Source organism: Mus caroli, unplaced genomic scaffold (genome assembly GCF_978045245.1).
Source record: "Mus caroli unplaced genomic scaffold, Mus_caroli_1 scaffold_10, whole genome shotgun sequence".
NCBI classification, from domain to species: Eukaryota; Metazoa; Chordata; class Mammalia; order Rodentia; family Muridae; genus Mus; species Mus caroli.
In genome coordinates this window covers 68,473,407-68,497,737 of record NW_028227265.1, presented here as the reverse complement: position 1 = coordinate 68,497,737, position 24,331 = coordinate 68,473,407, and the positions used below count along the sequence as shown (strand labels likewise).

General features: G+C 45.8%; 1 protein-coding gene across 1 annotated transcript in view; it reads left to right on the top strand.

The window, feature by feature from the left end:
* The window catches only part of Sh3rf1 (SH3 domain containing ring finger 1), a 167,548-nt gene extending 144,087 nt beyond the window's left edge, over positions 1–23,461 (top strand). The window contains exons 9-12 of the mRNA XM_021170485.2: positions 344–603; positions 1,875–2,233; positions 11,513–11,865; positions 21,079–23,461. Coding sequence (XP_021026144.1) covers positions 344–603; positions 1,875–2,233; positions 11,513–11,865; positions 21,079–21,247 — 1,141 coding nt within the window. The 3' untranslated portion in view covers positions 21,248–23,461. The remainder of the gene's footprint in view (positions 1–343; positions 604–1,874; positions 2,234–11,512; positions 11,866–21,078) is intronic.
* The last annotated feature ends 870 nt before the right edge of the window (positions 23,462–24,331 follow it).

Here is a 24,331-nt window from a genome sequence, read left to right as displayed (position 1 = left end):
AAGCAGGATCAGTATGATGCAAACAGTGGGGCTTTCTCAGGATGAAGCAGGGAAATTCATGGCTTTGGATTCAGTGGAGCCGCATGGCCACAGAATGGGAAGCTAACCCTCATCACTGCGTTCTTAGGCAGATAGGATGTGTGGTTTGGTGACTCAAGTGGTTCTGGGACCATTCACCGTCTCGACCATCATGTCTTTGAATGTGCTGTTCTTGAAGTCTTGTAAAAATAATTCCACTCATTTTTTAGAAGGCTTTAAAGCTCGTAGTCATTTTTCTCACATTCCTTGTTCCGTCTCCCTCTTTGCTGATGGATTGGGCTTCTGTCTGCTTCTGTCCTGGCAGGGCGGTGACGAATGCCTCCCAAGCTAAAGTCTCTATGTCTACTGCGGGTCAGGCAAGTCGAGGGGTGACCATGGTCAGCCCTTCCACTGCAGGAGGACCTACACAGAAGCCCCAAGGAAATGGCGTGGCTGGAAATCCCAGCGTCGTCCCCACGGCTGTGGTGTCAGCAGCTCATATCCAGACAAGTCCTCAGGCTAAGGTCCTGCTGCACATGTCTGGGCAGATGACAGTCAATCAGGCCCGCAACGCTGTGAGGACAGGTAAGTGCATGGGGAATGGGCCTCAAACGCACGGGGAATGGGCTTAGGTGACTAAGCAGGTCAGTTACCACCGATGCCGAGAAAACTAGGTATGAATTTAAAATAATTGCTTCCATTTTGAAATACAGACTAGCAAACCATATGGCCAGCAATTCTTCGCCACCGTGGCAGGTACCCCTGGGAGAAACAAGCAAAGAGTGACAAAGAGATTACTTTGGTAGCCAGACCCTAACACTGAAGGTCTGTGGTTAATGTAGAACATCCCAGAGGAGAGCACTGGGTGGGGCAGAGATGCCACTGTAGTGTTGGCCATGAAGCACAGTGAAAGGACTAGTGCGGGTTACACATTCCAAGATATGCCTCAGCGACCTGCTTATTCTAACCAGGCCCCACCTCCTCATAGCCCAGTGATGAAGTTATCGCCCTCATAATCCAGTCACCCCTCAGGACCACCAGTCAGCTTCCAAGCAAGCCTTCAACACATGAGGCCTTTCAAGGGACGTCGTATGTCTAAACCATAACAGGCATGCTATAACTCTCTTCTTGGGCTAAGTGCACCCTGCACATTTGTTCAAATCTGAGAGACCTGAGGTATCAGAAGAATGTGTTTGGGGACTCGAAACATGACTTCTGCAGTCAAGGTCCTGCCTCGGGTCTCACTGTTCCTAGCTGTGTGACTGTTGCGTGATTCTCTGCTAAGCAGCGTGCTGGTTATTTTTTGATGAATTTAGTCACAGGTCTATTTTAGACTCAATGGGAAGTCAAGTGCCTTTCTTAACTCTGCAGCGGCATTGGAAACCTACCAAGAGTCTTGGGTGACAACAGTGGAGTAAAATGAATGCAAGCGATTTCTATCTGAATGATTGTGAAGAAAAGTAGGTAGTCAAAGAGAGAGGAGAGAGAAAAATGTATCACGGGTAAAGGACTTAAGACCGCCGTGGCTTGTTGCCATGGTGAGCCATCAGAAACTGGCCCCGTGTCTCTAATGCTGTGGGAAGTTATTGTTCATAACCAAAAGGCTTTGGGGAATGATGACAGCATTATCTTCCAAGTCTTCAGTAGCCTCAGCTGCTCACCTGGAGGGAAATTAGTTGCATCCAGAGATCCAGCTAGGACTTAAGTGTGTTAAGCTATCCTACACCAGTTCTTTATTGCAATAAATGGCAGTAGCTGCCTCTCATTATGGTCTACCACGGTGAGATGGCTCACATTTTGATAAGAGTGTTTACTAAGCCATTGACCCTTCCTGTGTTCCCTCCTGTCACCCTCAGTTGCAGCACATAGCCAGGAACGCCCCACGGCAGCAGTGACTCCCATCCAGGTCCAGAATGCCGCCTGCCTCGGTCCTGCATCCGTGGGCCTGCCCCATCATTCTCTGGCCTCCCAACCTCTGCCTCCAATGGCAGGTCCTGCTGCCCACGGTGCTGCCATCAGCATCAGTCGAACCAATGCCCCCATGGCCTGCGCTGCAGGGGCTTCTCTGGCCTCCCCAAATATGACCACTGCCGCGTTGGAGACTGAGCCCAGTGGTCGCACAGTGACCATCCTCCCTGGACTCCCCACATCTCCAGAGAGTGCTGCATCAGCGTGTGGGAACAGTTCAGCTGTGAAACCAGACAAGGACAGTAAGGTAAGAGCCCCTCCTTCTCCTCTCTGTTACTCCCTGACTTTTTTTTTTTTTCCAGTTAAAGGACTCATTGTTCCATGGCCCTTCAGGTTCTTACCTGTGCCAGGAATATGGTGGTGCAGAAACCTGGGCACTGCCCCAGCCTCATGTCTCAGTCTTATGCTTTTCTTCATTTTGAATACTCTTGGAATATCAGGCCCCCTACTGGGTAATAAGGAGACCACAGTGACTAGGACTCAACCTCAGCTCGAAGCCTTCCAAACCTACAGGAGGAATTTCGTCCCTTCAAGTAACTTACTCTTTTATTATTTTGCTGTCCTCAAGTTTTCATGTCCAGTGTTCTTGCTATTTGACAACTCCTCTTTTAAATGTTTTTTTTTTTTTTTGACGGGTGAGAGGTTAGAAACTGTCCATCAAAAATGCTATTCTCAGGGTTAGAGAAGTGGCTCAGAAGTTAACAGTATAGAGCCTTACTGCACTCATACGGGACCCAAGATCACACCCAGTGCTCACAACTGCTTGTAATGCCAGTTCCAGGGTATCTCATACACACACACACACACCTAAAAGATAAAAAACAAATTTTTAAAAAGTTACTTGTATAGCACTTTCAACCACAGATCAGCAGGGTTCCTTGAGAGAGAGCACCTGAAATATAGGGGAGACCTCATCTTTCCTTTGGGGCTTGGCTTTAAATAAATACAGTAGGAAGCCGTTTTGAAAGATGTTGCTGTGCCTAGGCTTGGCGACAGGTGGTTGATACCAAGAATACAGTTGATAGCAATTAATCGTGGATAAAGTCAGGATGGTTGTGCCACAGCTTTGACGGGTTTGTTTGTTTTTTTCAGTATCCCATGTGTTTCCTATAAAGCCATGGTCCAGGGCTCTGAGCCACCTGGCTTTGGTGGTAATGTATGTTGCTCTACTTAAATGGCTGGAGAAGCCTGTAAATACAAATTTATAAGGAAATAAACTTCAGAGCCTGCTGACAAGTTAATATTTGATTAACTGTTAACATTAACTTTAAAAAATGAATGGTATCTGCTTCAGTGTTTATCATTAACTATGTTAAACTTGTACTCAGATGGACAAGTGCGACTTTGTGTTTTCAAAGAATAATCTTAATAGTTTGAAATGTTCGGGTTTGGGCACAGTGTCCTCGGTCACTTAGAACAGGGCTCGCTAGATGAGGACTTACCCTTTTGGGTGGACCCAGTGTTCAATCTGGGAATCTTCCCGAAAGGGGACAAGATGGAGATCAGTAGCTCACAGGTGGAATCACTGCCGTGGAACGCAGAAGGCCAAGAAAGAGAGGCCAGGAGGCAGGCTCTCCCCTCTCCATGTTCACGTGGAAGGTCTCCCTACAACACTTTGATTCTAGGATCTGGGTTCTTCTTCCCACAAAGTTGGAGGTAACTTCTTTTGGTGGCCACTCGTAGATGACATTGTCATCCCCTTGACTGTCCATTGGTGAAAAATGGCCTCTTCCGCTTTTAGGACACAGCAGCAATTGCAAGTACCATCTCTCCAGATGGTGGTCTTCCCTCTGTAGTCAATTCTTAGCGTATCGGAAGTCCGTAGAGCTGTACATAGAGCAGAAGTACAGAGAGCTGTATCTATCTCCCTGTGCCCTCCCTTCATCCTCCGAAGCCCCTAGAACATCCAGAGGTATTTTTCAGACCTGAAAACTGTGCTCTCAGCTCTTCACTTATTCCTTTTGTCACAGATTTCAAATTTCCCCCCTCTTAAACCTGTTCCAGACTCAGTGTAGACCCTTCTGGATGATATTAATTCAGTAATTCCGTGATCACCGACGCTTGCACAGACGTGCCTCCTTAGGGCTGAAGTGTAGCTGGGCCCGCTTCATCATATCAAGGGAGAGGTTGCCAGGTGCCACACATTGCCACGGCACTTCTGCTGTTATTTATTGGTAGTAAAGCCTTCTGGAAGCTTCCCCTCCTTAGAGTGTCATTTCCGCCTCTACGTGCTTGTAAACCTTCCTTTAATGTCATCCAAGAAGTTCCCAGATGGTCTGCAAATTGCTTTAGAGCAGCTAGAAATGACCACTTCTAACAAAAAGAAAATTCCAGTCAGGAAATAGGATCTTTGGTCTGCATGGAGTCCTAACTTTCTAACAGGGTGGGTCAAGGGACCACCCCTAGGAAGGTGTGCTCGCCTCAAGTCACGATAATGAGTTAGATGAGATAATAATTCCCGTAGAGAGATGCTGTTACTTTCCCATCCTAGAATTCGGGCCTCCTAGCGAGGTTCCTACAGTCTGCGGTGAGGTTACAACAGTCTGGGACTGCCGCCCTTTCTAACCCACAGAGGCCCAGCTTTCCTTCCTTATTTTTTCTGTCTTTTCTTTCTAAGTATGCATTCTCTGATCCATAGGCTTTCTTACTTTTCTCTAAAGCTTCCTTCCCTGGCTTGAGCTACTTGTCCAGGATGCCTGACCTACTAGTCAGCTTATCTTTGAGGCCCGAGGCATGACTTGTCCCTTCTCCTGCCAAGCGGCTGCTGGGGCTAGTGCCCGTCTTCCTGTGTTTTCTTTTCATCTCTAATATAGTTGCCCTGAGTCCTCTGTTAAAGTCACTTCTTAAATTCTTTTCCTAATGAAAAGTTAAGAACCCCAAGCAGGGAACCCAGTTGCCCTGGTGTCCTGTAGCAACCACAGAGGACACCCCCCCCCAAAAAAAGCCCCTTCTGACAACCCCTCATCTTCTTTTGAAAATTGGAGCTGGGCTTACCCTTCTTTGCCTATTGAACTGACCCTGATTCCAGACTCACCCAAATTGCTCAGAAGTTATTAATTTGCACTTCCACTTTATCTTTGCCTGTGTGGTGGTGCCTCTCTCCTGATCTCTTCCCTTCTTCCACACCAGGGTTTGTGCACCCCTTCGGGTACAGAGATCTCCCTTCCCTTTCGTCCTCCTAGCTGAGAGCCACTGTTCACCCCAGACAGGAGGTCTGTGTTCTTTTTGTTTCAAATGTAACCTTAAAATAGCCCTTTAATATTTTTTTCCTTAGAATTTTGGGAAGTTTAAGCTCATTCTGATTTTTAACCTTCTCCCATTGCAATGGGCCGTGCTATGTTCTTTGTGACAGTTTTCCCTTGATCTTTTTGTACGTGGCCTTTAAAACTTGGATCGCATTATGCCACTCCTTGGGGGCTCACACCAGGTCCTTTAGAGACCTTTCCGTTTTCATCTGCAGGATAATTTGCAATTGTAGGATTTCATTCTGAGGGTCCTCCCGATCCAACATTTCCCCCCTTTGAACTGGAGGCGATGCATTTGCTTTCTTTAAACTTTTAAAAATCGGTTCTTTTAAACTTTATCACAAGCTTCTCTGGGGGAGCACTTTCTTCTAAGTTCTTAGAATTTCTGAAATCTCTCCTGTCTGGTTTCTCCTTAACCGCCACCCCCATCCCCAGTTGGTCAGAATTAGAGACAAAGTTGGCTCTGCTTTCTGTGGCTTAAACTGTAGGGAATCAAAGGGAAGTGAATGGGGGATGGAGATGGTAGTGTGGGTTGTCTGGGGCAGAGCTCTGGGTAGTGTAGTATGGTACCCTCTGACCATGCCTTCCCTTATGAGATCGTATGTGGGGCATTCTGCTGCCTGGGAAAGGTATGGCTCTCTCTACCCACATCATCAGTAGGCTGGCACTGGGCTATCACTGGGATGCCACTGTATGTAATTCCAGGTCTACTTACACTCTCCTAACTGGGTCCATTCCTTTGACTAGTAATTCATCTGGGAGTCCTCTCCCACAGAGTCTCAGGAAAACGAGAAGCTATATTTTGTCCCAGGGTCAAAACCCTAGCCGTCTTTGGTATATTTACTTTATTTGATAATAAGCTCCTGAATTGTACTTTTAAATATTATCTCTGTTATAACCTATTTGAAATCCCAGCCCTGTCATTATTATTCCTGAGTTCCTCCGTGGTCACTGGCTTTACAGCTCTGTCTGAACTCATTTCTTGGGTTTCAGTTATCTTTGCTCTTCAGTGATGACAGTCTGCACAGCCATACATAGCTTTCTGGCCCCATGCTGGGGGTTCAAACTCAGGGCCTCACAGCTAGACCTCTCACCAACTGAGCTACATCTCCAGTGTCTGGACACTTTTCTAGGAGTGAGCACACAGACACCATTTAGTGCCCCAGCTCCCTCAAGCCCATAGTTCCTAGTGATTGTCTCCCTTACAGAGGGAGACCTGAGGCTGCTTGATGCAGACTTATGTTTGAAGGCCTTTCGTACGATCCTCACATAGAAGAGCCTGTCTCTTTTACCTTCTCTGGCCTCTTCCCTGGCTTCTTTCCTGTTTATTTCTTTGCTCAGATGGTTTTGTTGTTTTTTGTTGTTTTTCTTCCTTTTAGCTTTCTCTTACTGTCAAAAACAAGCTCATCTGCCTGTGTGTTTTGTTGGGAAACATTCTTGGGGAATCTATAAATGGCCGCATTCACAGTCTCTGCTCTTGCTGATAGCTGGGATCCAGACCTGGTCATCAGAATGTCTGTCTGTGCAGAGTTCAGCTAGGAGATGTGGGAAAGAAAGGCGGGGCGGGGTGGAAGTGGGGGAAAGGAGAGGGAGATGGAGAAAAAGGCAGACAGATAGACAGACAGACAGACAGACAGACAGAGGGGGAGCTGTGTCTGCTCTTATCATTCTGTGGAATAGAGTCTCTTTTCCACCACCACCCCCCTTGCTTGCATGGTGATTTTAGGCAGGCTTTCAGAGCTTCAGGCAACAGGAATAATTAATTCCTACCTCATCGGCTTGCTGTGAAGACTAAATATGGAAATCCCCCTGATAGCGTTTAACAAGACTCTCGAAACAGGTGGTGTTTAATCATCTCTAGAATTTCAGGAAGCTTCCTTGCCTACCCCAGCCTCATACCCCCCACAGCACCCCAGCCTCATGCCCCCCACAGCACCCCAGCCTCATGCCCCCCACAGCACCCCAGCCTCATGCCTCCCCACAGCACCCCAGCCTCATGCCTCCCCACAGCACCCCAGCCTCATGCCCCCCATACACACAGCACCCCAGCCTCATGCCCCCCACAGCACCCCAGCTTCATGCCCCGCCCCACACACACAGCACCCCAGCCTCATGCCTCCCCCTGCTTGGTTCTTGGGCAGAGGACCTGTTATACAGCCATGCTTGTTGCTGCTGTTAGATACAAACTGTCCTAGACACATCACGTTCCGGAGCTAAGCACATTGCCTGCTTCATCTTGAGTACTCAGAAATATTTGCTCCAAGTATGAGGGATCATTTTTAAGGACATGACTTAATATTTTTGAGATTCCTACCTAAGGATAATGACTCCTGCATAGTAGAAAACTAGTATATAAATTGGATCTGTGGGCCCAAGAAGACTCTTGCTAATGTCTCCATGTAGCTTAAATGGAATGAATGAATGAATGAATGAATGAATGAATGAATGAGGGATGAGGCCCAGCACTTCTCACATGTCAGAAAAATGCTCTTATTGAATTCTAAGCTTGTTTTTGTTTCATATGCCTTGGTATGTACCATGCATGAGTGAGTGAATGCATGTGAGTACGAGTGTGTGCAAGAGAGAGAGAGAGAGAGTGTGTGTGTGTGTGTGTGTGTGTGTGTGTGTATACATTCAAGTTTGTATACAGATAGAGGCCAGGCGTCAGTCTCCAGTGCTGTTCCTCAAGATCAGTTGTTCTTAACCTGTGGGTGTTGGCCCTGTTGGGGGTCAAAAAGCCTTTTGCATGAGTTGCATATCAGATATTTACATTAATGAATCATAGCAGCAGCAAAGTCACAGTTATGGCATAGCAATGAAATAATTTTACGGTTGGGAGTCACCACAACATGAGGAACTGTGTGAAAGGGTTGCAGCTTTAGGAAGGTTGAAAACCAGTGCTCAAGAGCTTCCACCTAGTGTTTGAGATATGATCATTGATCGGCATGGACCTTGCTAGGTTGGCCCTGAAGCTTTGGAGATCAGCTGCCTTCGCCTTCCCAGGCTACCGTGCTCAAGGTTTACCATAAGTTCTAAGGGTGGCACTCAGGTCCTCATGCCTGAATGACCAGCACTTTGCTAACGCAGCCATTTTTCCATAAGTCGGTTGGTTCTTTTTTTGAGGCTACATTTGAACAGGCTGGTCACCTCCTTAGGATCCTCTTGTGTTGGTCTCCCAAGGAGATGGGATTATAGGAGTGTATCACCAAATCCAACTAGAAAACATTGCACGTATAAAAGCAACTCTGATAGGTTTTTGATCCAGATACTTCTTTTTAAAAAGCAATACAAAACCCCCCCCCCAAAAAAACTTGATACTATTTATTAGTTGGTTGTTTTTTTTTTTTTGTTTTTTTGTTTTTTGTTTTTTAAGACAGTGTTTCTCTAAGTAGCCTTATCTGTGCTAGAACTTGCTCTGTAGATCAGGCTAGCCTTGAACTCAGAAATCTGCCTGTCTCTGCTTCCCAAATGCTGGGATTAAAGGCGTGGGCCACCACCGCCCTGTGTTAGTTGTAAATCATCAGATCTGAAATGATCCTAAAAACATCATTTCACCTAGGAATGGAACACCCACAGGAGACGAGCTATTGAGCTGCCTAATGAAAGACATGCACCACTTTTATATATGCTAGCATTATTTTTTCTAAATCACTTTACCCAAGTGCAATATTAATCCTTTCATGTTTTTCATTTTTGCTGTTGGATTTTGAAATAAGCAAAGGTGTCCTTAGATAGTAAGTGTCTGAACCTGCAGAATGATCTCTCTCAAGTGGCACATTGTTCTTCTAATAGAGAAAGCACCAGAACGCGTTATAAATAGCACTGTTCCTTGGAACTAGGGTCTCATCTTTTGTGTGTTGACACCCCTACCCCCAACCTTCTGCACCCCACCATGATGCTTAATCCTCTGCCTTCTGCTCCGTGGGTAGTCAGCATTGCTTGATGATGATAACACATCCCTTAGAAGTCATTAAAGCAAGTTGTGTTTAATGTCTTTAATCATTTTCAATGAACCAAGTCATCTTTCTTCTTAATCACTTTAGAAGCTGCTCCCTGAGCGCAAAGTCACTTATCTGATACTCTTTTGAGTGCCCAGATCTGAGCTTTTAAACAGCATCTTTAGCTGTGGCTTGCTGAGGTTGTAATTTATCAATGGACTTGATGTTCTCAGCCAATCTGTGGGCTCCGGGGATTAGACTGTGATTTCTCATATCATGACAGAAATAGCTGGATACTACATCTGGCGACCTTAGAAGTGGAAGCTATCAGACATCCTGCTCTCTCCCAGCACAGATGCCCTACAAGAGAAGTATAGCTATAGAATCAGAGATCAGGCTGCTTCACCAACCACAGTTTTATTTCCTCTGGATTTGGGAAACCCAAAACATCCCTCCCGGGTACTTAGTGACTACTATCCATTCCTCCCTTTATCGTACTCCCTCGAAGTGTTTTCTTGGGCTGCCCCAGTTCAGTGGTGCCCTACCCTGTCCCAGGCAATGAATTAGATACAGAGATAAGCACAGTCCTGTCACTACACCCAAGCTGGTACTCTGAGTCTGTAGAGTCCTTTATTGCAATGTGCATGCACTGTAGACTCTCAGACACTGTAACATACCATAAGAGAAGGAAAGCAAAATGCAGCAAGATGAGTTGAGCTCCCCCCCCCACACCCCAATGGGGTAAGAAGATGGGTAAGGAGATGTGTGGGATCTGCTATTTGTTGCCTGTCCTGAGAAGACCGGGAGATGACCCTAGCCACCACTCCCAGCCCCTTCCACTTTGCTTTTCCCATTTCCAGCCCATAGAACACCACACAATCTGAGCAGTGTTTATAAATGGAGACTGTGTGGTTTCTCAGGGATCCATGCTCCCCATCAGATAAATGACTGCTCTAGGCTCCTCCTGTTTTATGCTGTTCTATCTTTAGTGGAGTTGTGTTATTGTAGATAGAAATTCGTTCCCCAAGGGGATCTTTATTGGGTCGGACTAACTCATATTACAAAGAAGAATTCCTCAGTGCTCTGTCTGCTCTTGAGCCCTCACTCCACATTTCTGTTAATGGACTTTAATCCTAAGAAACACATCTCTGTGAAGCATGCCACTTCCAGGGTTTCCATTCAGGGGACTTAATTAACTCCATCGCTGCTGTCTGAGTGAAACGCTGTCAGAGATTTGACAATGACAGTGTTAAACCTGGTGACTGGGAAAGATGGTAGCAGATCTTGAGAATAGAGTAGGTAGCGCAACAGCTGGCTTTCTTTGTTGTTGTTTTGTTTTGTTTTGTTTTTGTGCAAAAAGGAAAGTGTCAAAAGAGATAAATTCAGGTTATGGTTTTTGGAGCATGAGGCGGTGTTAGGGGGAGGGGGGACTCTTATTTGTACCTTTACTTGCAGAAGGAAAGAAAGAGGAAAGAAAGATGCCCATGCACTGAAGCTCTCCTTAAATTTTGTGGTGTTGTCTCAGGGTTTGCAACCAAGGGACTAACTGCTTCCACAGTAGGACTGGTTTGGCTCCTGTCACTGTGGCTGGTTAAATGTAATCAAGGCAGTGACATGTAAGAAGTACTCTAGCCCTTGACTCTGAGCAGGGCATCTTTCCTGAGACTGATAAGGCTCCAGCATGTTGACCCGGAGTCAAGTATTACCAGGCTTGTATTTAACCCCGTGCAACAGTTGGCTCCCATAGCAGTAATCAGAGGTTAGGACAGGCAGAATTTGCAGAAATTAAACCCACAGTCTGAAATTTCCACCTTATTCTGCAGTATCTATTTGTGCTTTTATTACTCCATCGATTGAGTTTGTGTGTGTGTGTCTGTGTGTGTGTGTGTGTGTGCACATGCACACGCACGACGTAGTGCCTGTGTGGATGTCAGAGAACAGCTTGTTGTTCTTGGTTCTCTTTCTGCCACAGGGAGCGTGGGGATGGAACTCGGGTCTTCCGACTTGGCGCCAAGCTCCTTTACCCACTGAGCCATCTCAACGGCTACTTGTACTTTTATCAAAGTAAAGTACACATTGATTTAAAAAAAAGTTTTTGTTTTATATCTTTTTAATCTGTTTATCTTGCTGCCCCAGTAAAAGATAGTAATGAGCAAGAGAATTCCCAACACAAACAGAAGCAGGCAGGCAAAAAAGGGAGAAGCAATAAGCAAAAAGGTCAGCTTAACATCACACAAAGGCTACCCCAGAAAGTAACGAGTAACCCTGATGCAATCAAAAAGTGAATCAGAGTGCCGATCTCCAACTAATACCCATGTTTCTTTTTTTTTCTTTTTTTTCCAGAAAGAAAAAAAGGGCCTACTGAAGCTGCTTTCTGGAGCCTCCACCAAACGCAAGCCCCGAGTCTCCCCTCCAGCATCACCTACCCTGGATGTGGAGCTGGGTGCGGGGGAGGCTCCCTTGCAGGGAGCAGTAGGTCCTGAACTGCCGCTAGGGGGCAGCCACGGCAGAGTGGGGTCGTGCCCCACAGATGGCGATGGTCCAGTGGCCACTGGGACAGCAGCCCTAGCCCAGGATGCCTTCCACCGCAAGACAAGCTCCCTGGACTCCGCAGTGCCCATTGCTCCACCACCTCGCCAGGCCTGCTCCTCCCTGGGCCCAGTCATGAATGAGGCCCGGCCTGTTGTTTGTGAAAGGTGAGTCCCGCTGCTCTCAGAGAGAGAATGAAGACGTAAATAGCAAACTTAAGGCTAGAATTTTTATTCTGATCTAGAAGGTCATTTTCTACAGCGTCCTAAAATCTCAAGCCTGATTGGTAAATGACATAGGAGCTTGGGCTTTCTTTTTCTGTTACTTACCAACACACCAGTGTTTCCCCTTAGTTAACACTTAATTCATAGCCACGTGGTATCTGTCAATCACTAAGTTTCTAAGCCAATGGTTCTCAGCTTTCTTAATGCTGAGACCCTTTAATACAGTTCCCCATGCTAGGGTGACCCTCACCATGAATTGTTGTTACTACTTCATAAATGTAATTTTGCTACTGTATGAATCAGTTGTCCGGAGGTCACAACCCAGAGGTTGAGAACCAGTGGAATCCTTGGTCTTTTAAGAGCTTACACTATTACCTACTGGAGGTGAAACACCCACCCAGAGATTGTTTTTTTCCTGTTTTCTGAGCCAGAAGAACACAGCGTAGGTTCCCATGGCTTTCTTGGTTCATAGACTCAGAATGATGAGCATTCTTAGAGCGATTTTGGCTTTGAACAATGCTTACAAGTAGGGGTTCTGTTCTATGCAGTCATGGGGGGGGGCGGTGTTCTAGGGTTGTGTTAGGGAAGAAAACATACTAAGACAAGTATCTACCAGGAGGAAAACTGGAAAGTTCACTGCGACTCATTACCCGAGGAAGCAGCATGCAGTGAGCGCATTGAAATCTCTGTTCTGTTTTCCTATAACATAAACATTTAAGCCTCATCTGTTTTAGTGTCTCTGAACACACTGTTCCTTCTAGACTTGAATTGTAGAAGATAAACAAACTTCCAGTTTGGAGAGATGTTCTCTTCAGTTGGCATTCTCTCTGTTGCTGAGCTGGTGACGGTGGTAGTGTCCTCATGCTGCCGTGGCTAGACTCAAATTCCTGAACTCCTGCAGTGTCCACCTCGGCCAGCCTAGTGGCTGGCGCTCTTGCTGTGCACCACCATGCCTGACTTGTGATCTTGCTAGGAAATGGTCATTTAAAATGGTTTAGGCTGGAGAGCTGACTGAGCAGTTAAAAGCATGCACTGTTTTTGCAGAGGACCCAAGTTCAGTCCCCAGTCTCAGGGCAATCACTGCCTCTGGCCTCTTTGGTTACCTGCGTTCATGTGCACACATCCATACAGTCACACACATGCATACACACAACTCTCAAATAATAATAACAACAGCAAAATGACTTAAATTCACTTTGCCTTTGTATTTCAAATGGAACTGTATAAACATTTGTATTGAAGCCTCCTGATTTTATGGCACTTTTTTTTTTTCTTCGTGTTTTCGAGACAGGGTTTCTCTGTATAGCCCTGGCTGTCCTGGAACTCACTCTGTAGACCAGGCTGGCCTCGAACTCAGAAATCTGCCTGCCTCTGCCTCCCAAGTGCTGGGATTAAAGGCGTGTGCCACCACTGCCCGGCTCAGCATATTTTCAATTAAAAGTAAACTCTAAAAGTGGAGAGTAAACATCAAACAGCCTATGTTTATAAAGTACACTTTACTACACATTTTCATAAAGAGCTAAAAACTTTCTGTAGTGTAGCTCTGACTGATATTAAGCCAGTTTTGAAATGACACATTACCCTAAAAATGTTCCCTCCCGACACAGAGATCCTTCTGTTGCTCCTTGTCCATTGTGTTCTCAGTAAAGCTTTGAAACCGAGTCCTGGCTTCGCTCAGCTTTGATTCTGGAGTCAGCCTTCCTCCTGCAGAGTCCCAGTGCTGCTTTCCAGGGACACTGCCTCCTGTCCCTGGAGCTAGTCCAGCTACTGTGTACTTACATCCAGTCACAAAGCCTAGCTCTCCCCCTCTAGGCATTGAGCTGCAATTTTCCCTCATGCCCTGAGGCGCTTTGCTGCCCGGCACCCCCACCCCCAGCCCTTTGTGGAATCTGTGACTATTTGGAAGGATGGTTCACATTGCCCACAGTCTCCCCAGGCCTTGGCTAGGCACGGCTGCCTCCCACCACCCCCATTGTGCATTCCTTTTCAGTCGCCAGATGTCCGTGATCTCTGTGGCTTCTGCGTTCCCGGTCTCTCCTCTTAAAAGGCTCTTTCTAACAGCAGGCTGGGCCTTTCAGGCCATCTGAAAGCAAAGCTGCTCACCAGACAGGTGATGGCGTTTTTGGGAAGGAGAGAGGCACATCAGATAGGGAACGTGAAGAATTTAATGACAGGACAGATGGACCCGGGCACTTTGGAAATCTCTGGCAGGTTTTTATATGACCATTTCAATTTTTAGGAGAGGGAAGGGGGTCCTTAGAAAAGATTTCAGCCCAACTTTATATTTTTATAATCCATATGCTCAATGGAATATTAAATGTAATAGCCGGCAACTTTCCACCGCCCTTTGCCTTCACACAGCGATGGTAATGGTATTTATTTAACGTGGATGCTTAAGTCCACCTGACTGTAAAAACAATGGGAAACTGTGTAGGAAAGCCATCCATTATCCCCTGAGAATGAAGGGTTTTGGTTAATAGAGAGCTAGCAAGCATGTCATTAAGGGATTACCTGTTTGCATATTTCAAAACTTCCAACACAAGGAGAAGCACTTAGAGCCTCAGATGGAGGAAGTGTGATTCCGAAAGCACTTGAAGTGTTGAGTCCCTTCACCCACAGGCTACAGAGCAGCAGCACTGGCCCTGGCCAAATGCAGCAGCCCTGGGTTTGTCCTATGGGACTCGGAGAGATTTTCATGCAAGCCTGTCTCAGAGCGTAGTGCTAAGACAGATTGAGCCCACATCCATCTGCAGAGTGAAGCAGGAACAAGTGAAAACTCCCCTGTCCTGCCACAGCCCGAATTCCTCCATCACCAGAAGGGGGGGGGGGGGGCTAAAGGGTTTTTTTTTTGTTTTGTTTTGTTTTTTTTAAAGTGCTGTCAGTGGACAGGAACAGTCACGTGACGTAGAGAGGCACAGTCTCAGAATGAGGAAGGATGAACCTTGAAGTGTGTTGACAGGTCCTGGTGTCAGCTGAGAGAAATTCTCCTGGGGAACAAAGGGATTCTTTTGTGTTTGTGGGAGAGACTGCGCAGAAAACAAGCAAGAAATAGCCTCATCTCCTGGAGGCAGAGGCTGTCTAATTGATGACAGCAAAAATAATAGAACAAATATTGTTAGGATCTGTTTTAGAAGGATGGAGGAAAAATAATTTGGAAATTGCAAGGTAGGAAGAAACAGTTTCAGAAGAGACAGAAAATAAAAGTATGTTTGACAGTTTTCACACACACAAATGCACACGCACACGTGCATACACGCACACGTGCATACACGCACACGTGCACACACATGTGCCCACATGGCTTAGGAAAGGGTCACAAGTCACCTTTTCCTGTATGTATTTTTTTTTAATTTTTAATATTTTTTATTACATATTTTCCTCAATTACATTTCCAATGCTATCCCAAAAGTCCCCCATAGCGCCCCCACTTCCCTACCCACCCATTCCCATTCTTTTGGCCCTGGCATTCCCCTATATTGGGGCATATAAAGTTTGCAAGTCCAATGGGCCTCTCTTTCCATTGATGGCCGACTAGGCCATCTTTCGATACATATGCAGCTAGAGACAAGAGCTCCGGGGTACTGGTTAGTTCATCATGTTGTTCCAACTATAGGGTTGCAGATCCCTTTAGCTCCTTGGGTACTTTCTCTAGCTTCTCCATTGGGAGCCCTGTGATACATCCAATAGCTGACTGTGAGCATCCACTCCTGTGTTTGCTAGGCCCCTGCATAGTCTCACAAGAGACAGCTATATTTGGGCCTGTATGTATTTTTAAGTTTAGGAATTAAAGCAATAAATACATAGCCTACAATGGAAAAGAATCGTGGTCTTTGATCAGGGATTAAACCAGCATACCCAGGACTATTCCAATTGGATAGTGGTAGATTTGCAGAAAGGCAGTCGAGCTTAAACAGCATGATTAATTTCTTTGAGTCGGTGACAATGAGTCCACTGGGCGAAGCAATGGACATAATTTATTTGGACTTCGCACATGCTACGAAGCCAGCTAGTATGGTTTTGCCAGCAAAATACGTAATTGGATATTTGATTGCTGTGGTAAGTGACAGGAAGCAGGGAATGCTTAGTCGCTGGGACCAGGTTAAGAGAGTGCTTCTCAGGGTCACAGGGAGACTCATTATGGTCATATGAAGGGAGATTAGAAATGACACCATATAAACCAGAGATACCAGTCAAGTCAGGGGGAAAAAATGAAAAAAATAGAAAACTTTATGGTATCAGAAGATCGTCAGAGCCTGTCCAGGTGGGAGTTAGAATGCCCATGACCCACACACTGTCTATAGGGTGCCTTCTTCATACCACAATGGGAGTCTGTTTCTCCTGCTCCGTTCTTGTGCCTGTCATAGTCAACCTAGAGGTAGAAGCCCATTTAGAGCTGAAGCGAGCCACACCCAACAACCAGAATTCTGGTCAGCCCTTCTCTCCTCTCTCCCCTTCCTCTGGCTCCCTCCCCCTACATACATGCACTCTACCCCTGCTCTCTTGCATCTTCTCAATCACTTTCTCTGGGTCTCCCATGTTTTAAATAATATTTCCATTATTTTCAGTTATTTAATCATCTCATTTTTTAGTTGTTTAAATATAGTTAACCCACAGCCAGATATAATGCAGAGCGTGAGAGATCTTAGAACACTCAGTCCTGACTGGGGTGTCACCATCAAATCCCTCCCCTCAGGGCTCAGGGAACCCTGCAGAAAAGGAGGCAGAAGGAGTGTAAGAGCCAGAGGGGATGGAGGACAGGCGAGAACCAGGCTCTCTAAAGCTACCTGAGGTAAAGAGACTGAGGCAGCATGCACAGGCCTGCATGGTCTACACCAGGCCCTCCGTGTGCATTTTACGGCTGTGGTTTGGGGTTTGTTTTGTTTTGTTGTTTTGAGAGATTTATTTTATGTATATGAGTATACTATAGCTGTCTTAAAACACACTAGAAGAGGGTATCAGATCCCATTACAGACAACCGGTTGTGAGCCACCTTGTGGTTGCTGGGAATTGAAGTCAGGACCTCTGGAAGAGCAGTCAGTGCTGTCAACCACTGAGCCATCTCTCCAGCCCCAGTTTAGTGTTTTTTGATAGGATTCCTGAGTGTGCAAACCAGTGGGTCTCTGATTTGTGTGCCTTCTCTTGGAGCCTTTTCTATCTATTTGTCTTTTCCAACTCCCATATTACAGTTTTTGTTTTATCTCACTGTTTTATTTTGCTGTGTTGTATCAGGATCCCTTAGAAGCCTTTTCTAACGAGAGGCGGGGGGGGGGGGGGGGATGAGAGGTGTTGAGGGAAGGAGCTGGGACAGTAGAGGAGGGGAACTAGAGTCAGGATATATCATGTGAGAATGCAATCTCTTTTCAATGGAAGGAAGACTAAAATCTAGTTAAAACTCACCCCTATTCAAAGGTACAGTCCACGGGCTCTGGGTGCCTTTACATTGATCGTGTGTCAGTGTCCGTCTCTAGAAAGTCTTCTGCATCGTACAGGAAGACCACATCGTTCCCAGCTGGTTTCTTCCCGTTTCCGTGGCCCCTGAAGTCTGTTCTCCTTTCTACACAATGGTTTCATATCAGTGGAGTCCTAGAGCACCTTTCCTTCTTCGTCTGATTCTTTTCTCTTAGCATGATGCTTTCCGGATCCCTCCATGTTGTAGCATGTATTAGAATTTCAGTGGCTTTTTTTTTTTTTTTAAGAACATTACACATTTTAAAAAAACTGCTTACTGAGTGGTTAGATCTCACTCATTCGATGTGCTTAGTAAGAATCATCTATGTTCTGCCTTTGGTCACATGAGGCAGAGAGACTTAATTCAGCATTATCCACAAGTCGAAAATAAATGAGACAGGAACACAGATGGTAAAAATACAGTACGGACCGTGCTAAGTGCCGTGAGAAATACACACACGGCCCTCTGCGGCTCAGTCAAGCGGGAAATTACTTCCAGCTATGGGGCTAGAGGTTTCCCAGGGGAGATTTTGAGCCAGGCCTTGAGAGATTGATAGGGCGTGGATGAGCAGAGATATTGTGAGAGAGATTCCCCATGCAAGGAGCTGTAGGAGCCAATATGTGGAGGAGGAGAAGCGGGGCTATGTTTGAAGAGACATAGGCAGGCTTCTTGGGGTGGGGGTGGGGGTGGGGTGTTTTGATTCTTTGCGACGACGATGGCTGCTATAGCTATAAAGCAGGATTACAGCCAGATCATTGAGGGCTTTGTGTAGCAGTGTGAGGATTAACCTTACAGACACTGAGAGGCCGCTAATGGTTTTCACAATGGGTACCTACAGGTGGCATTACTTAATATAAATATTTGAGTTGTGCATGGAATGGTTTGGGGACTGAAGGAAGTATAATACAAGAAGGGGGTGGAGCATAGTTAGCCCGTCAGCCAGATGACAGCGAAGGGGACCAATGGGGGTGCAGCTTTTGGAGGTGGCTCAGCAGGTGCCACAGATGGTGCAGAATGTAGCTCAAGTTCAAGACGTTCAGAAGTGCCAGGGAACCCGAATCACACAAGGGCGAGCATAAGCCAGTGAGGCAGAGGGCTGGGCGGCAGGTGTGAGGGCCTTCGCAGCTGCATATGACATCTGCTTGTGGATGTCTGTAAAGACTCTGCTTGGCAGGGCTTTTGGGTGCCTGGGTTCGCTGGGCTGTCCTGCCAGCATTTGGAGCTATGTGACAAAGGCTCAGTACAAACTGCTCCACGAGGCTCAAGGCCAGGGCCCGAGCTGGAAGGCCTCTAAGTGGAGTTCCTCGGTGCCGACACCTGGCAGTCCTCACATGACGCACAGCATGTCACAGTTTCCATTCTGCACATGGCTTCTCACTCCACCACTCCACTCCCCCTCGAGGTCTATAACTTAGCAATGAAAATTTGCTCCCAATGGGAACTTGGCGGGAAGATTATGTTCTTAGCCCAGCAGCCATCTCCGTGCTGAATTTTCTGACAAAATTGGTTTAGTGCGTTTTTATAAAATGCAAATATTAATCTAATTCCCTTAAAGTTTTTTAAACTCGTCTTGTTCCATTTTACCTTAAAGCCGCTTGCAGGCTGCCAGTCAGCAATGTATCTCGTGAGAGATCTACCCAGAATATGCTTTCCGTCAGTGGTATATTTCCCCCCAGAACTGCAAAGCTTTGCTTAAATTTTAACTCGCCCCAAATGGCAACTACATCATTGTGTTTTATGTGGACTTTTGGCCTGTTGGCATCAGACCTGAGAAATCACATCTGGGTTCTTCTTTTAGATCACTGCATGATGAAGTTGTTAGTTTGCTTTTAAAGTTGTCAGTGAAAGGGTTCCAAAACTCTATGTCATTCTAAAGTGTGGGAACTCCCAGTATCAGGACATTCTTTAGCTTGTGGTGTGAGTTCATCTGTTAGTTAGGGACCAGCTCGCTTCTTAAAATTCCCCTCCTGGAAGTACCAGACCCCAGCGTACTCAAGGAAGCCCTATGCTTGAAGTAGCTCACATGCTAGGGTTGAACTGTACATGTCGCTGTACCAAGAATGTCATTCTTTTGACCTTGTTGTGCTACTTATAAAATAGATTGTCTAACTCATTGAAGTCCCATTCTCCAGGGGAGGAGACTGAGGCAGTGTTAGCTGGCTCAAAGTTAAGGTGCTCTGAGTGACCATAAGACTGTGTCAGTTCCCCTTCACCCACAGTGCCTCTCCACTCCTTCCTGCTCTGCATTTGACTGACCTTATCTGTAAACTCATGTCTGAGCTGGCTGAACCTTTTCTTGGAAAGGATAAACCGAGCCAGCGCTATGCTTTTGCTGCAGACCTGGGAGGGTAGATTGGTACCCATGCCCTAGAGAGCAGAGTAATTGTTGGACAGCTACTTAGCTTTTGTGAAAAGTGAGCCCACTTGCTGTCTTCAATAATGTGGTGGGTTCTGGGTTTTTAATGGAATGGGGATTCAAGAGAGAACCAGGCTATACAGATGCTAGACCGGAGCTAGCGGGCCTGGTTTTAACGCAGCTCCTTCACATTATTGTTGACTAGTCTTGGAAAGACACTTTAGGCCCTCACATGGTGCCTGATTAGGGGTGTCCAGTGACCTCACCCATGCCAATTGATTGTCCCTGTCTTCAGTCACCTGGCCTCAGAAGTCACAGCCACTTTTGTACCATTTCTTTATCACACGGGGCATTGTAGAAGAAAATTGTGCATGTATGAGACTAACAGAGGCAGGGATAGCTAGAAGATGGCTACCAAACAAACACCAACAACAACCACCGCTTTGATTGGAAAGAACAAGGCAGAGGAAAGAGAGGGATAATAATATCTAGTAGAGAAAAGACTGGGTCAGGAGACCCAAAATAAGTCACCCCTGCCTGACTTCCTTAGCTGCTAATCATAACCCTGCCTTAGAGACCAAGGCATAGGGGCAGGGGGTTAAATGATGGTAATCCACAAGGCTGCTGGGCAGTTACGTACTAGCTAGGCTTCTTCCCACTCACATCTGCCTTGAGAACTAAGGGCAAGCGAATAGATAAGACCCAAGGAGATTGGAGTGTCAGCATCATTGCTGGCCATGGTGGGCAGAATTGAGCCCACAGTTCTCTCATTTCTGTGTAGACCTTGGGACCTCTCTTCCCAATGCAAGACTTGCCTATGGGCAGGCAGGCAGGCACTGCCTCCTGCATATCAAACCCTGAGTAAGGGATACTGAAGACAGTCCTCCAGATCTGCCCCAGGCAGCAGACCTGACACCTCACCTTGCCCGGCTCAGTACTGAGGCATAGCAGAGCCCACACTGCCTGCAAGAAGTCTTGGCTTGCTCAGCTGCTTGTCCTGGTCTCAGAAATCAAATCTACTTGTCTCTTCCTGGAGTAGAGGGTAGGACAGAAATGGTTTCCCTATTAAGAATCCACACAACACATATCCTTAGGTATAGCTAAAATACAAATACTGAAGGCAGACAAAAATGTCTCTCCCTGTGGAGGTCACTCACAAACACCAGCTTGACCATCATTAGTGGATGAACATGAATACCCAGCTCAGGCTTGGCTAAACAGAATTGCTGGATTTTGAGTTGCGCAAACCCTTGTAAATGGCTGTGTGAGTTCTATCGGTGTGGAGGCATGCTGTGAACTGACGGTGCACCGTTTTTATTGCTGATCTGAATAGTCTGTTTCTCTCTTACAGGCACAGGGTGGTAGTTTCCTATCCTCCTCAGAGTGAGGCCGAACTTGAACTCAAAGAAGGAGATATTGTGTTTGTTCATAAGAAACGAGAGGACGGCTGGTTCAAAGGCACGTTACAAAGGAATGGGAAGACTGGTCTTTTCCCAGGGAGCTTTGTGGAAAACATCTGAGAAGACGGGACACGGAGAGAGCTTATCATCACACCACGCGTGACTAAAGAGCACAAAGCAGTTTCATAGAAAGAGCACATCTGTGGACTTCCAGATCTTCAAGAGCCGAGCAGAAGATGGGCACCTGACTCCAGAGCCCCGGCCTGGTTACCCCAGGGGCAGAGGGAAGGAGGACACACCTGTGTGGGTTCCGTCTCTCTGGGTTCTGATGTGTAAAGTGTGCCTTGTAATGTCTAATGGACTTTACAGATAAATGTCTTTTTTTTTTAAGATGTATAACTAAAATGGACAATTGTTTACAAGGCTTAACTAATTTATTTGCTTTTTTAAAACTTGAACTTTCTTGTAATAGCAAATTCTTTGGGTTATGGTTTTTAGAAAATATTAATTTATGAAATGACGGTTAAGGAGAAGCTGGGTTCTCTCCTGTCTGTTGAGAGCAAGAGATTCTTTTTGACATAGACTGCATCTCCCCCTCCCCTGCTTGCTGCCCTCCTCCCTGCCGTTATATTTGGCTCCGTTTAGACCAAAATGCCAGTTTTCCAAACAGCTGAATCAGTACCAGGATGGACCTGGGGAGGGGAGACGGCAGACTCCAGGTAGAGTTAGTAGGTCCCCATCTGTCTGCTTTGATCAGAAATCAACCTGAAGACCTAATCCTCGATTTCATTTTTGTGGGTTTTTCATTTTCCTGAAACGAAGTAGGTAAAGTAAGAAGCAAACTAAAGCACAACCATTGACTGGAAATACGCCGTTTGTCTGCTAGCACAAGCAGCAGCGCGGTGGGAAGTGAGAGAAACTGAAGTGGTAGTCTCTGTGTGTGAGTGGCTTTGAACTGTAGTTCCCATTCTATCCCCAAGTGATCTGCATGCCCAAGACACAGTAAAAGTTTGTGAGACAGTGGTGGTAAGAGATGCACTCGTGTTAAAGTCAAAAAGGCTGTAAGAAACACTGTGAACATTTCCACTCATTCATCGTGATTTCTCCGCCATCTTGCATGTGTTACCGGATTCCCACAGTGGTGTGGACTGTGCATGGTGTGTGTATTTCATAGCAATTTTCACTCAGAACCGACCGATAACAGGAGGTTTAACATACACAGCGATCTCTTCCCTGCCCCTGCTCCCCACCACCACCACCACCACTACTGACCGAGATGTCTTAAGTATGTTTGCTCCCTCTCGGGTGAAGGCACCCGTTAGCCAGCACACCAGTAGTTAAAATGCTTATCCACGTGTGACCTCCCAGCGGACGGATGTGAAGGGCGAGCTTATCTGGGAGACCACTCGCTCCTGGGACTGTTCAGCAAGGCTTGCTGGGAGTGGCTGTGCCCACACCTTACAATTGTGGCAGGGTCTGACTGAGCCCATCTTTTTATATCCATCCTTTGATGCCCTCTTCCAATTCCACCCCAGCTGTGGTTCTGGCTAGTCCTGAGAGCAGATAGAGGGAAGACAGCCTGGTGGTGAATGACCTTGTTTTATGGTTCTCTTCTGGGTAAGAGAGTAAGGAAGTCAACGGCCAACTTTTCCTTTTTGTTTTTTTAACTTTAAGATAAAAGTAGCTGGGAAATATTGACATGAACTGAAGAGTCACAGAACGGCAAGAGATCCCATTGTCTTAAAGAGATACGTAATGTGGTTAGAAGTGGAATCATTCCTGTTAACCGATTTTTTTATATATATATAAAAAACACTGTATATTATGTTCCTTTGTGTTGAATTTTTTTAAAGAAATACTTTACTTGGATATTCATGTAATATATAAAGGTTTGGTGAAATGAACTTTAGTTAGAAAAAAGCTGACATCAGCTTTCATGTGTGTGAGTCGACACCAATGTGTCATAATATTCTTTATTTTGGGATATTAGTGTATTTTATAGAAATTTTAAAAAAACAAAAAGACTACTACAAGTTAAGATGATTTCTTTTTTTACCTGTCTTTTCTCCATATTTTCAGCTATGTGATTGAAGTATCCGTGGTACTAGCTTCCTGGTATAACGTTGGTTAAACTCTCATCTGTTGGTAGATCACTAGGTGATATAATGTGTGGGTTTTGTATTGGGCTTTTTGGAGACAGTAGATGGATGTTGTAACAAGGGCTTGTCACACCGTGGTGGGGATGAGAAATCGACAGTTTCTCATGCCTTTTATGTTAATTTTGAGGACTGGATGAAAGGTTTCGTTATTAAAAATTGATGTTCAACCCTTCTAGGCCCTTTTTTTTTAATCAATCTTTGAAGAATTTGCGCCTTAAAATGAATAAGAACCTCTTGGAGGTGAAGAGGCGGCTCAGCTGTTTAAGAGCCTGCACCGTTCTTGTGGGGAACCTGAATTCAGGCCAGACCACCACAGCTGCCTGTACCTCCAGCGCCAGGGATCCCAGGACTCTTGCCCTCTTCAGCACAGACACTTTGGACTTAATTTCTAGTTGGTGACACTCCAAATGAATCTCAGTCTGAGGGTGCTTTCTATGAGGGTTGGCTTGATGGTGATGATTTTTTTTTTCTCTCAAACTAACTTTATTCCCCAAGAAACTTAAACTCTTCAATGAGTTCTGGGTCTCCTAAGACAGTGTGTAACACTTGCTGAGCTTGGTCCCTCCAGGTTCCTAAAATAACCCAGCAAGTGTTTGATTTCTAAGCGTGGGTGTAGCAGGCCCACAACCAAACACATAGTGTGGCGTGGGAACGCTGTCTCTCAGCTCACCAGGATTTTAATCTCCCACAAGATCAAAGGTCCACGTACATCTCGTTTAAAAATATATTTCTCTATTGACTTTAGGCTACCATATCAAATCACTCCTAAGAATTAAAGATCAGCAATTTTGGGTTGTATTATAGCTTTGCCAGAAGTTCCCTCTGTAATTGCCTGTGTAAGCCAATTGTGACGCAGTCCTCTCTTCTCATGTATCCCACTAGTGAATGTGAGGGTCAGAGGAAAACGTGTTTTCTTTCTTTCATACTTAATTTGTTTATTGACAACTATACTACATATATAGTATGTGTGCCAAAGCACACATGTGGAAGTCAAAGGGCAAATTTGTGGAATCAATTTTCTCCTACCTTCACCTGGCAGGCCTGG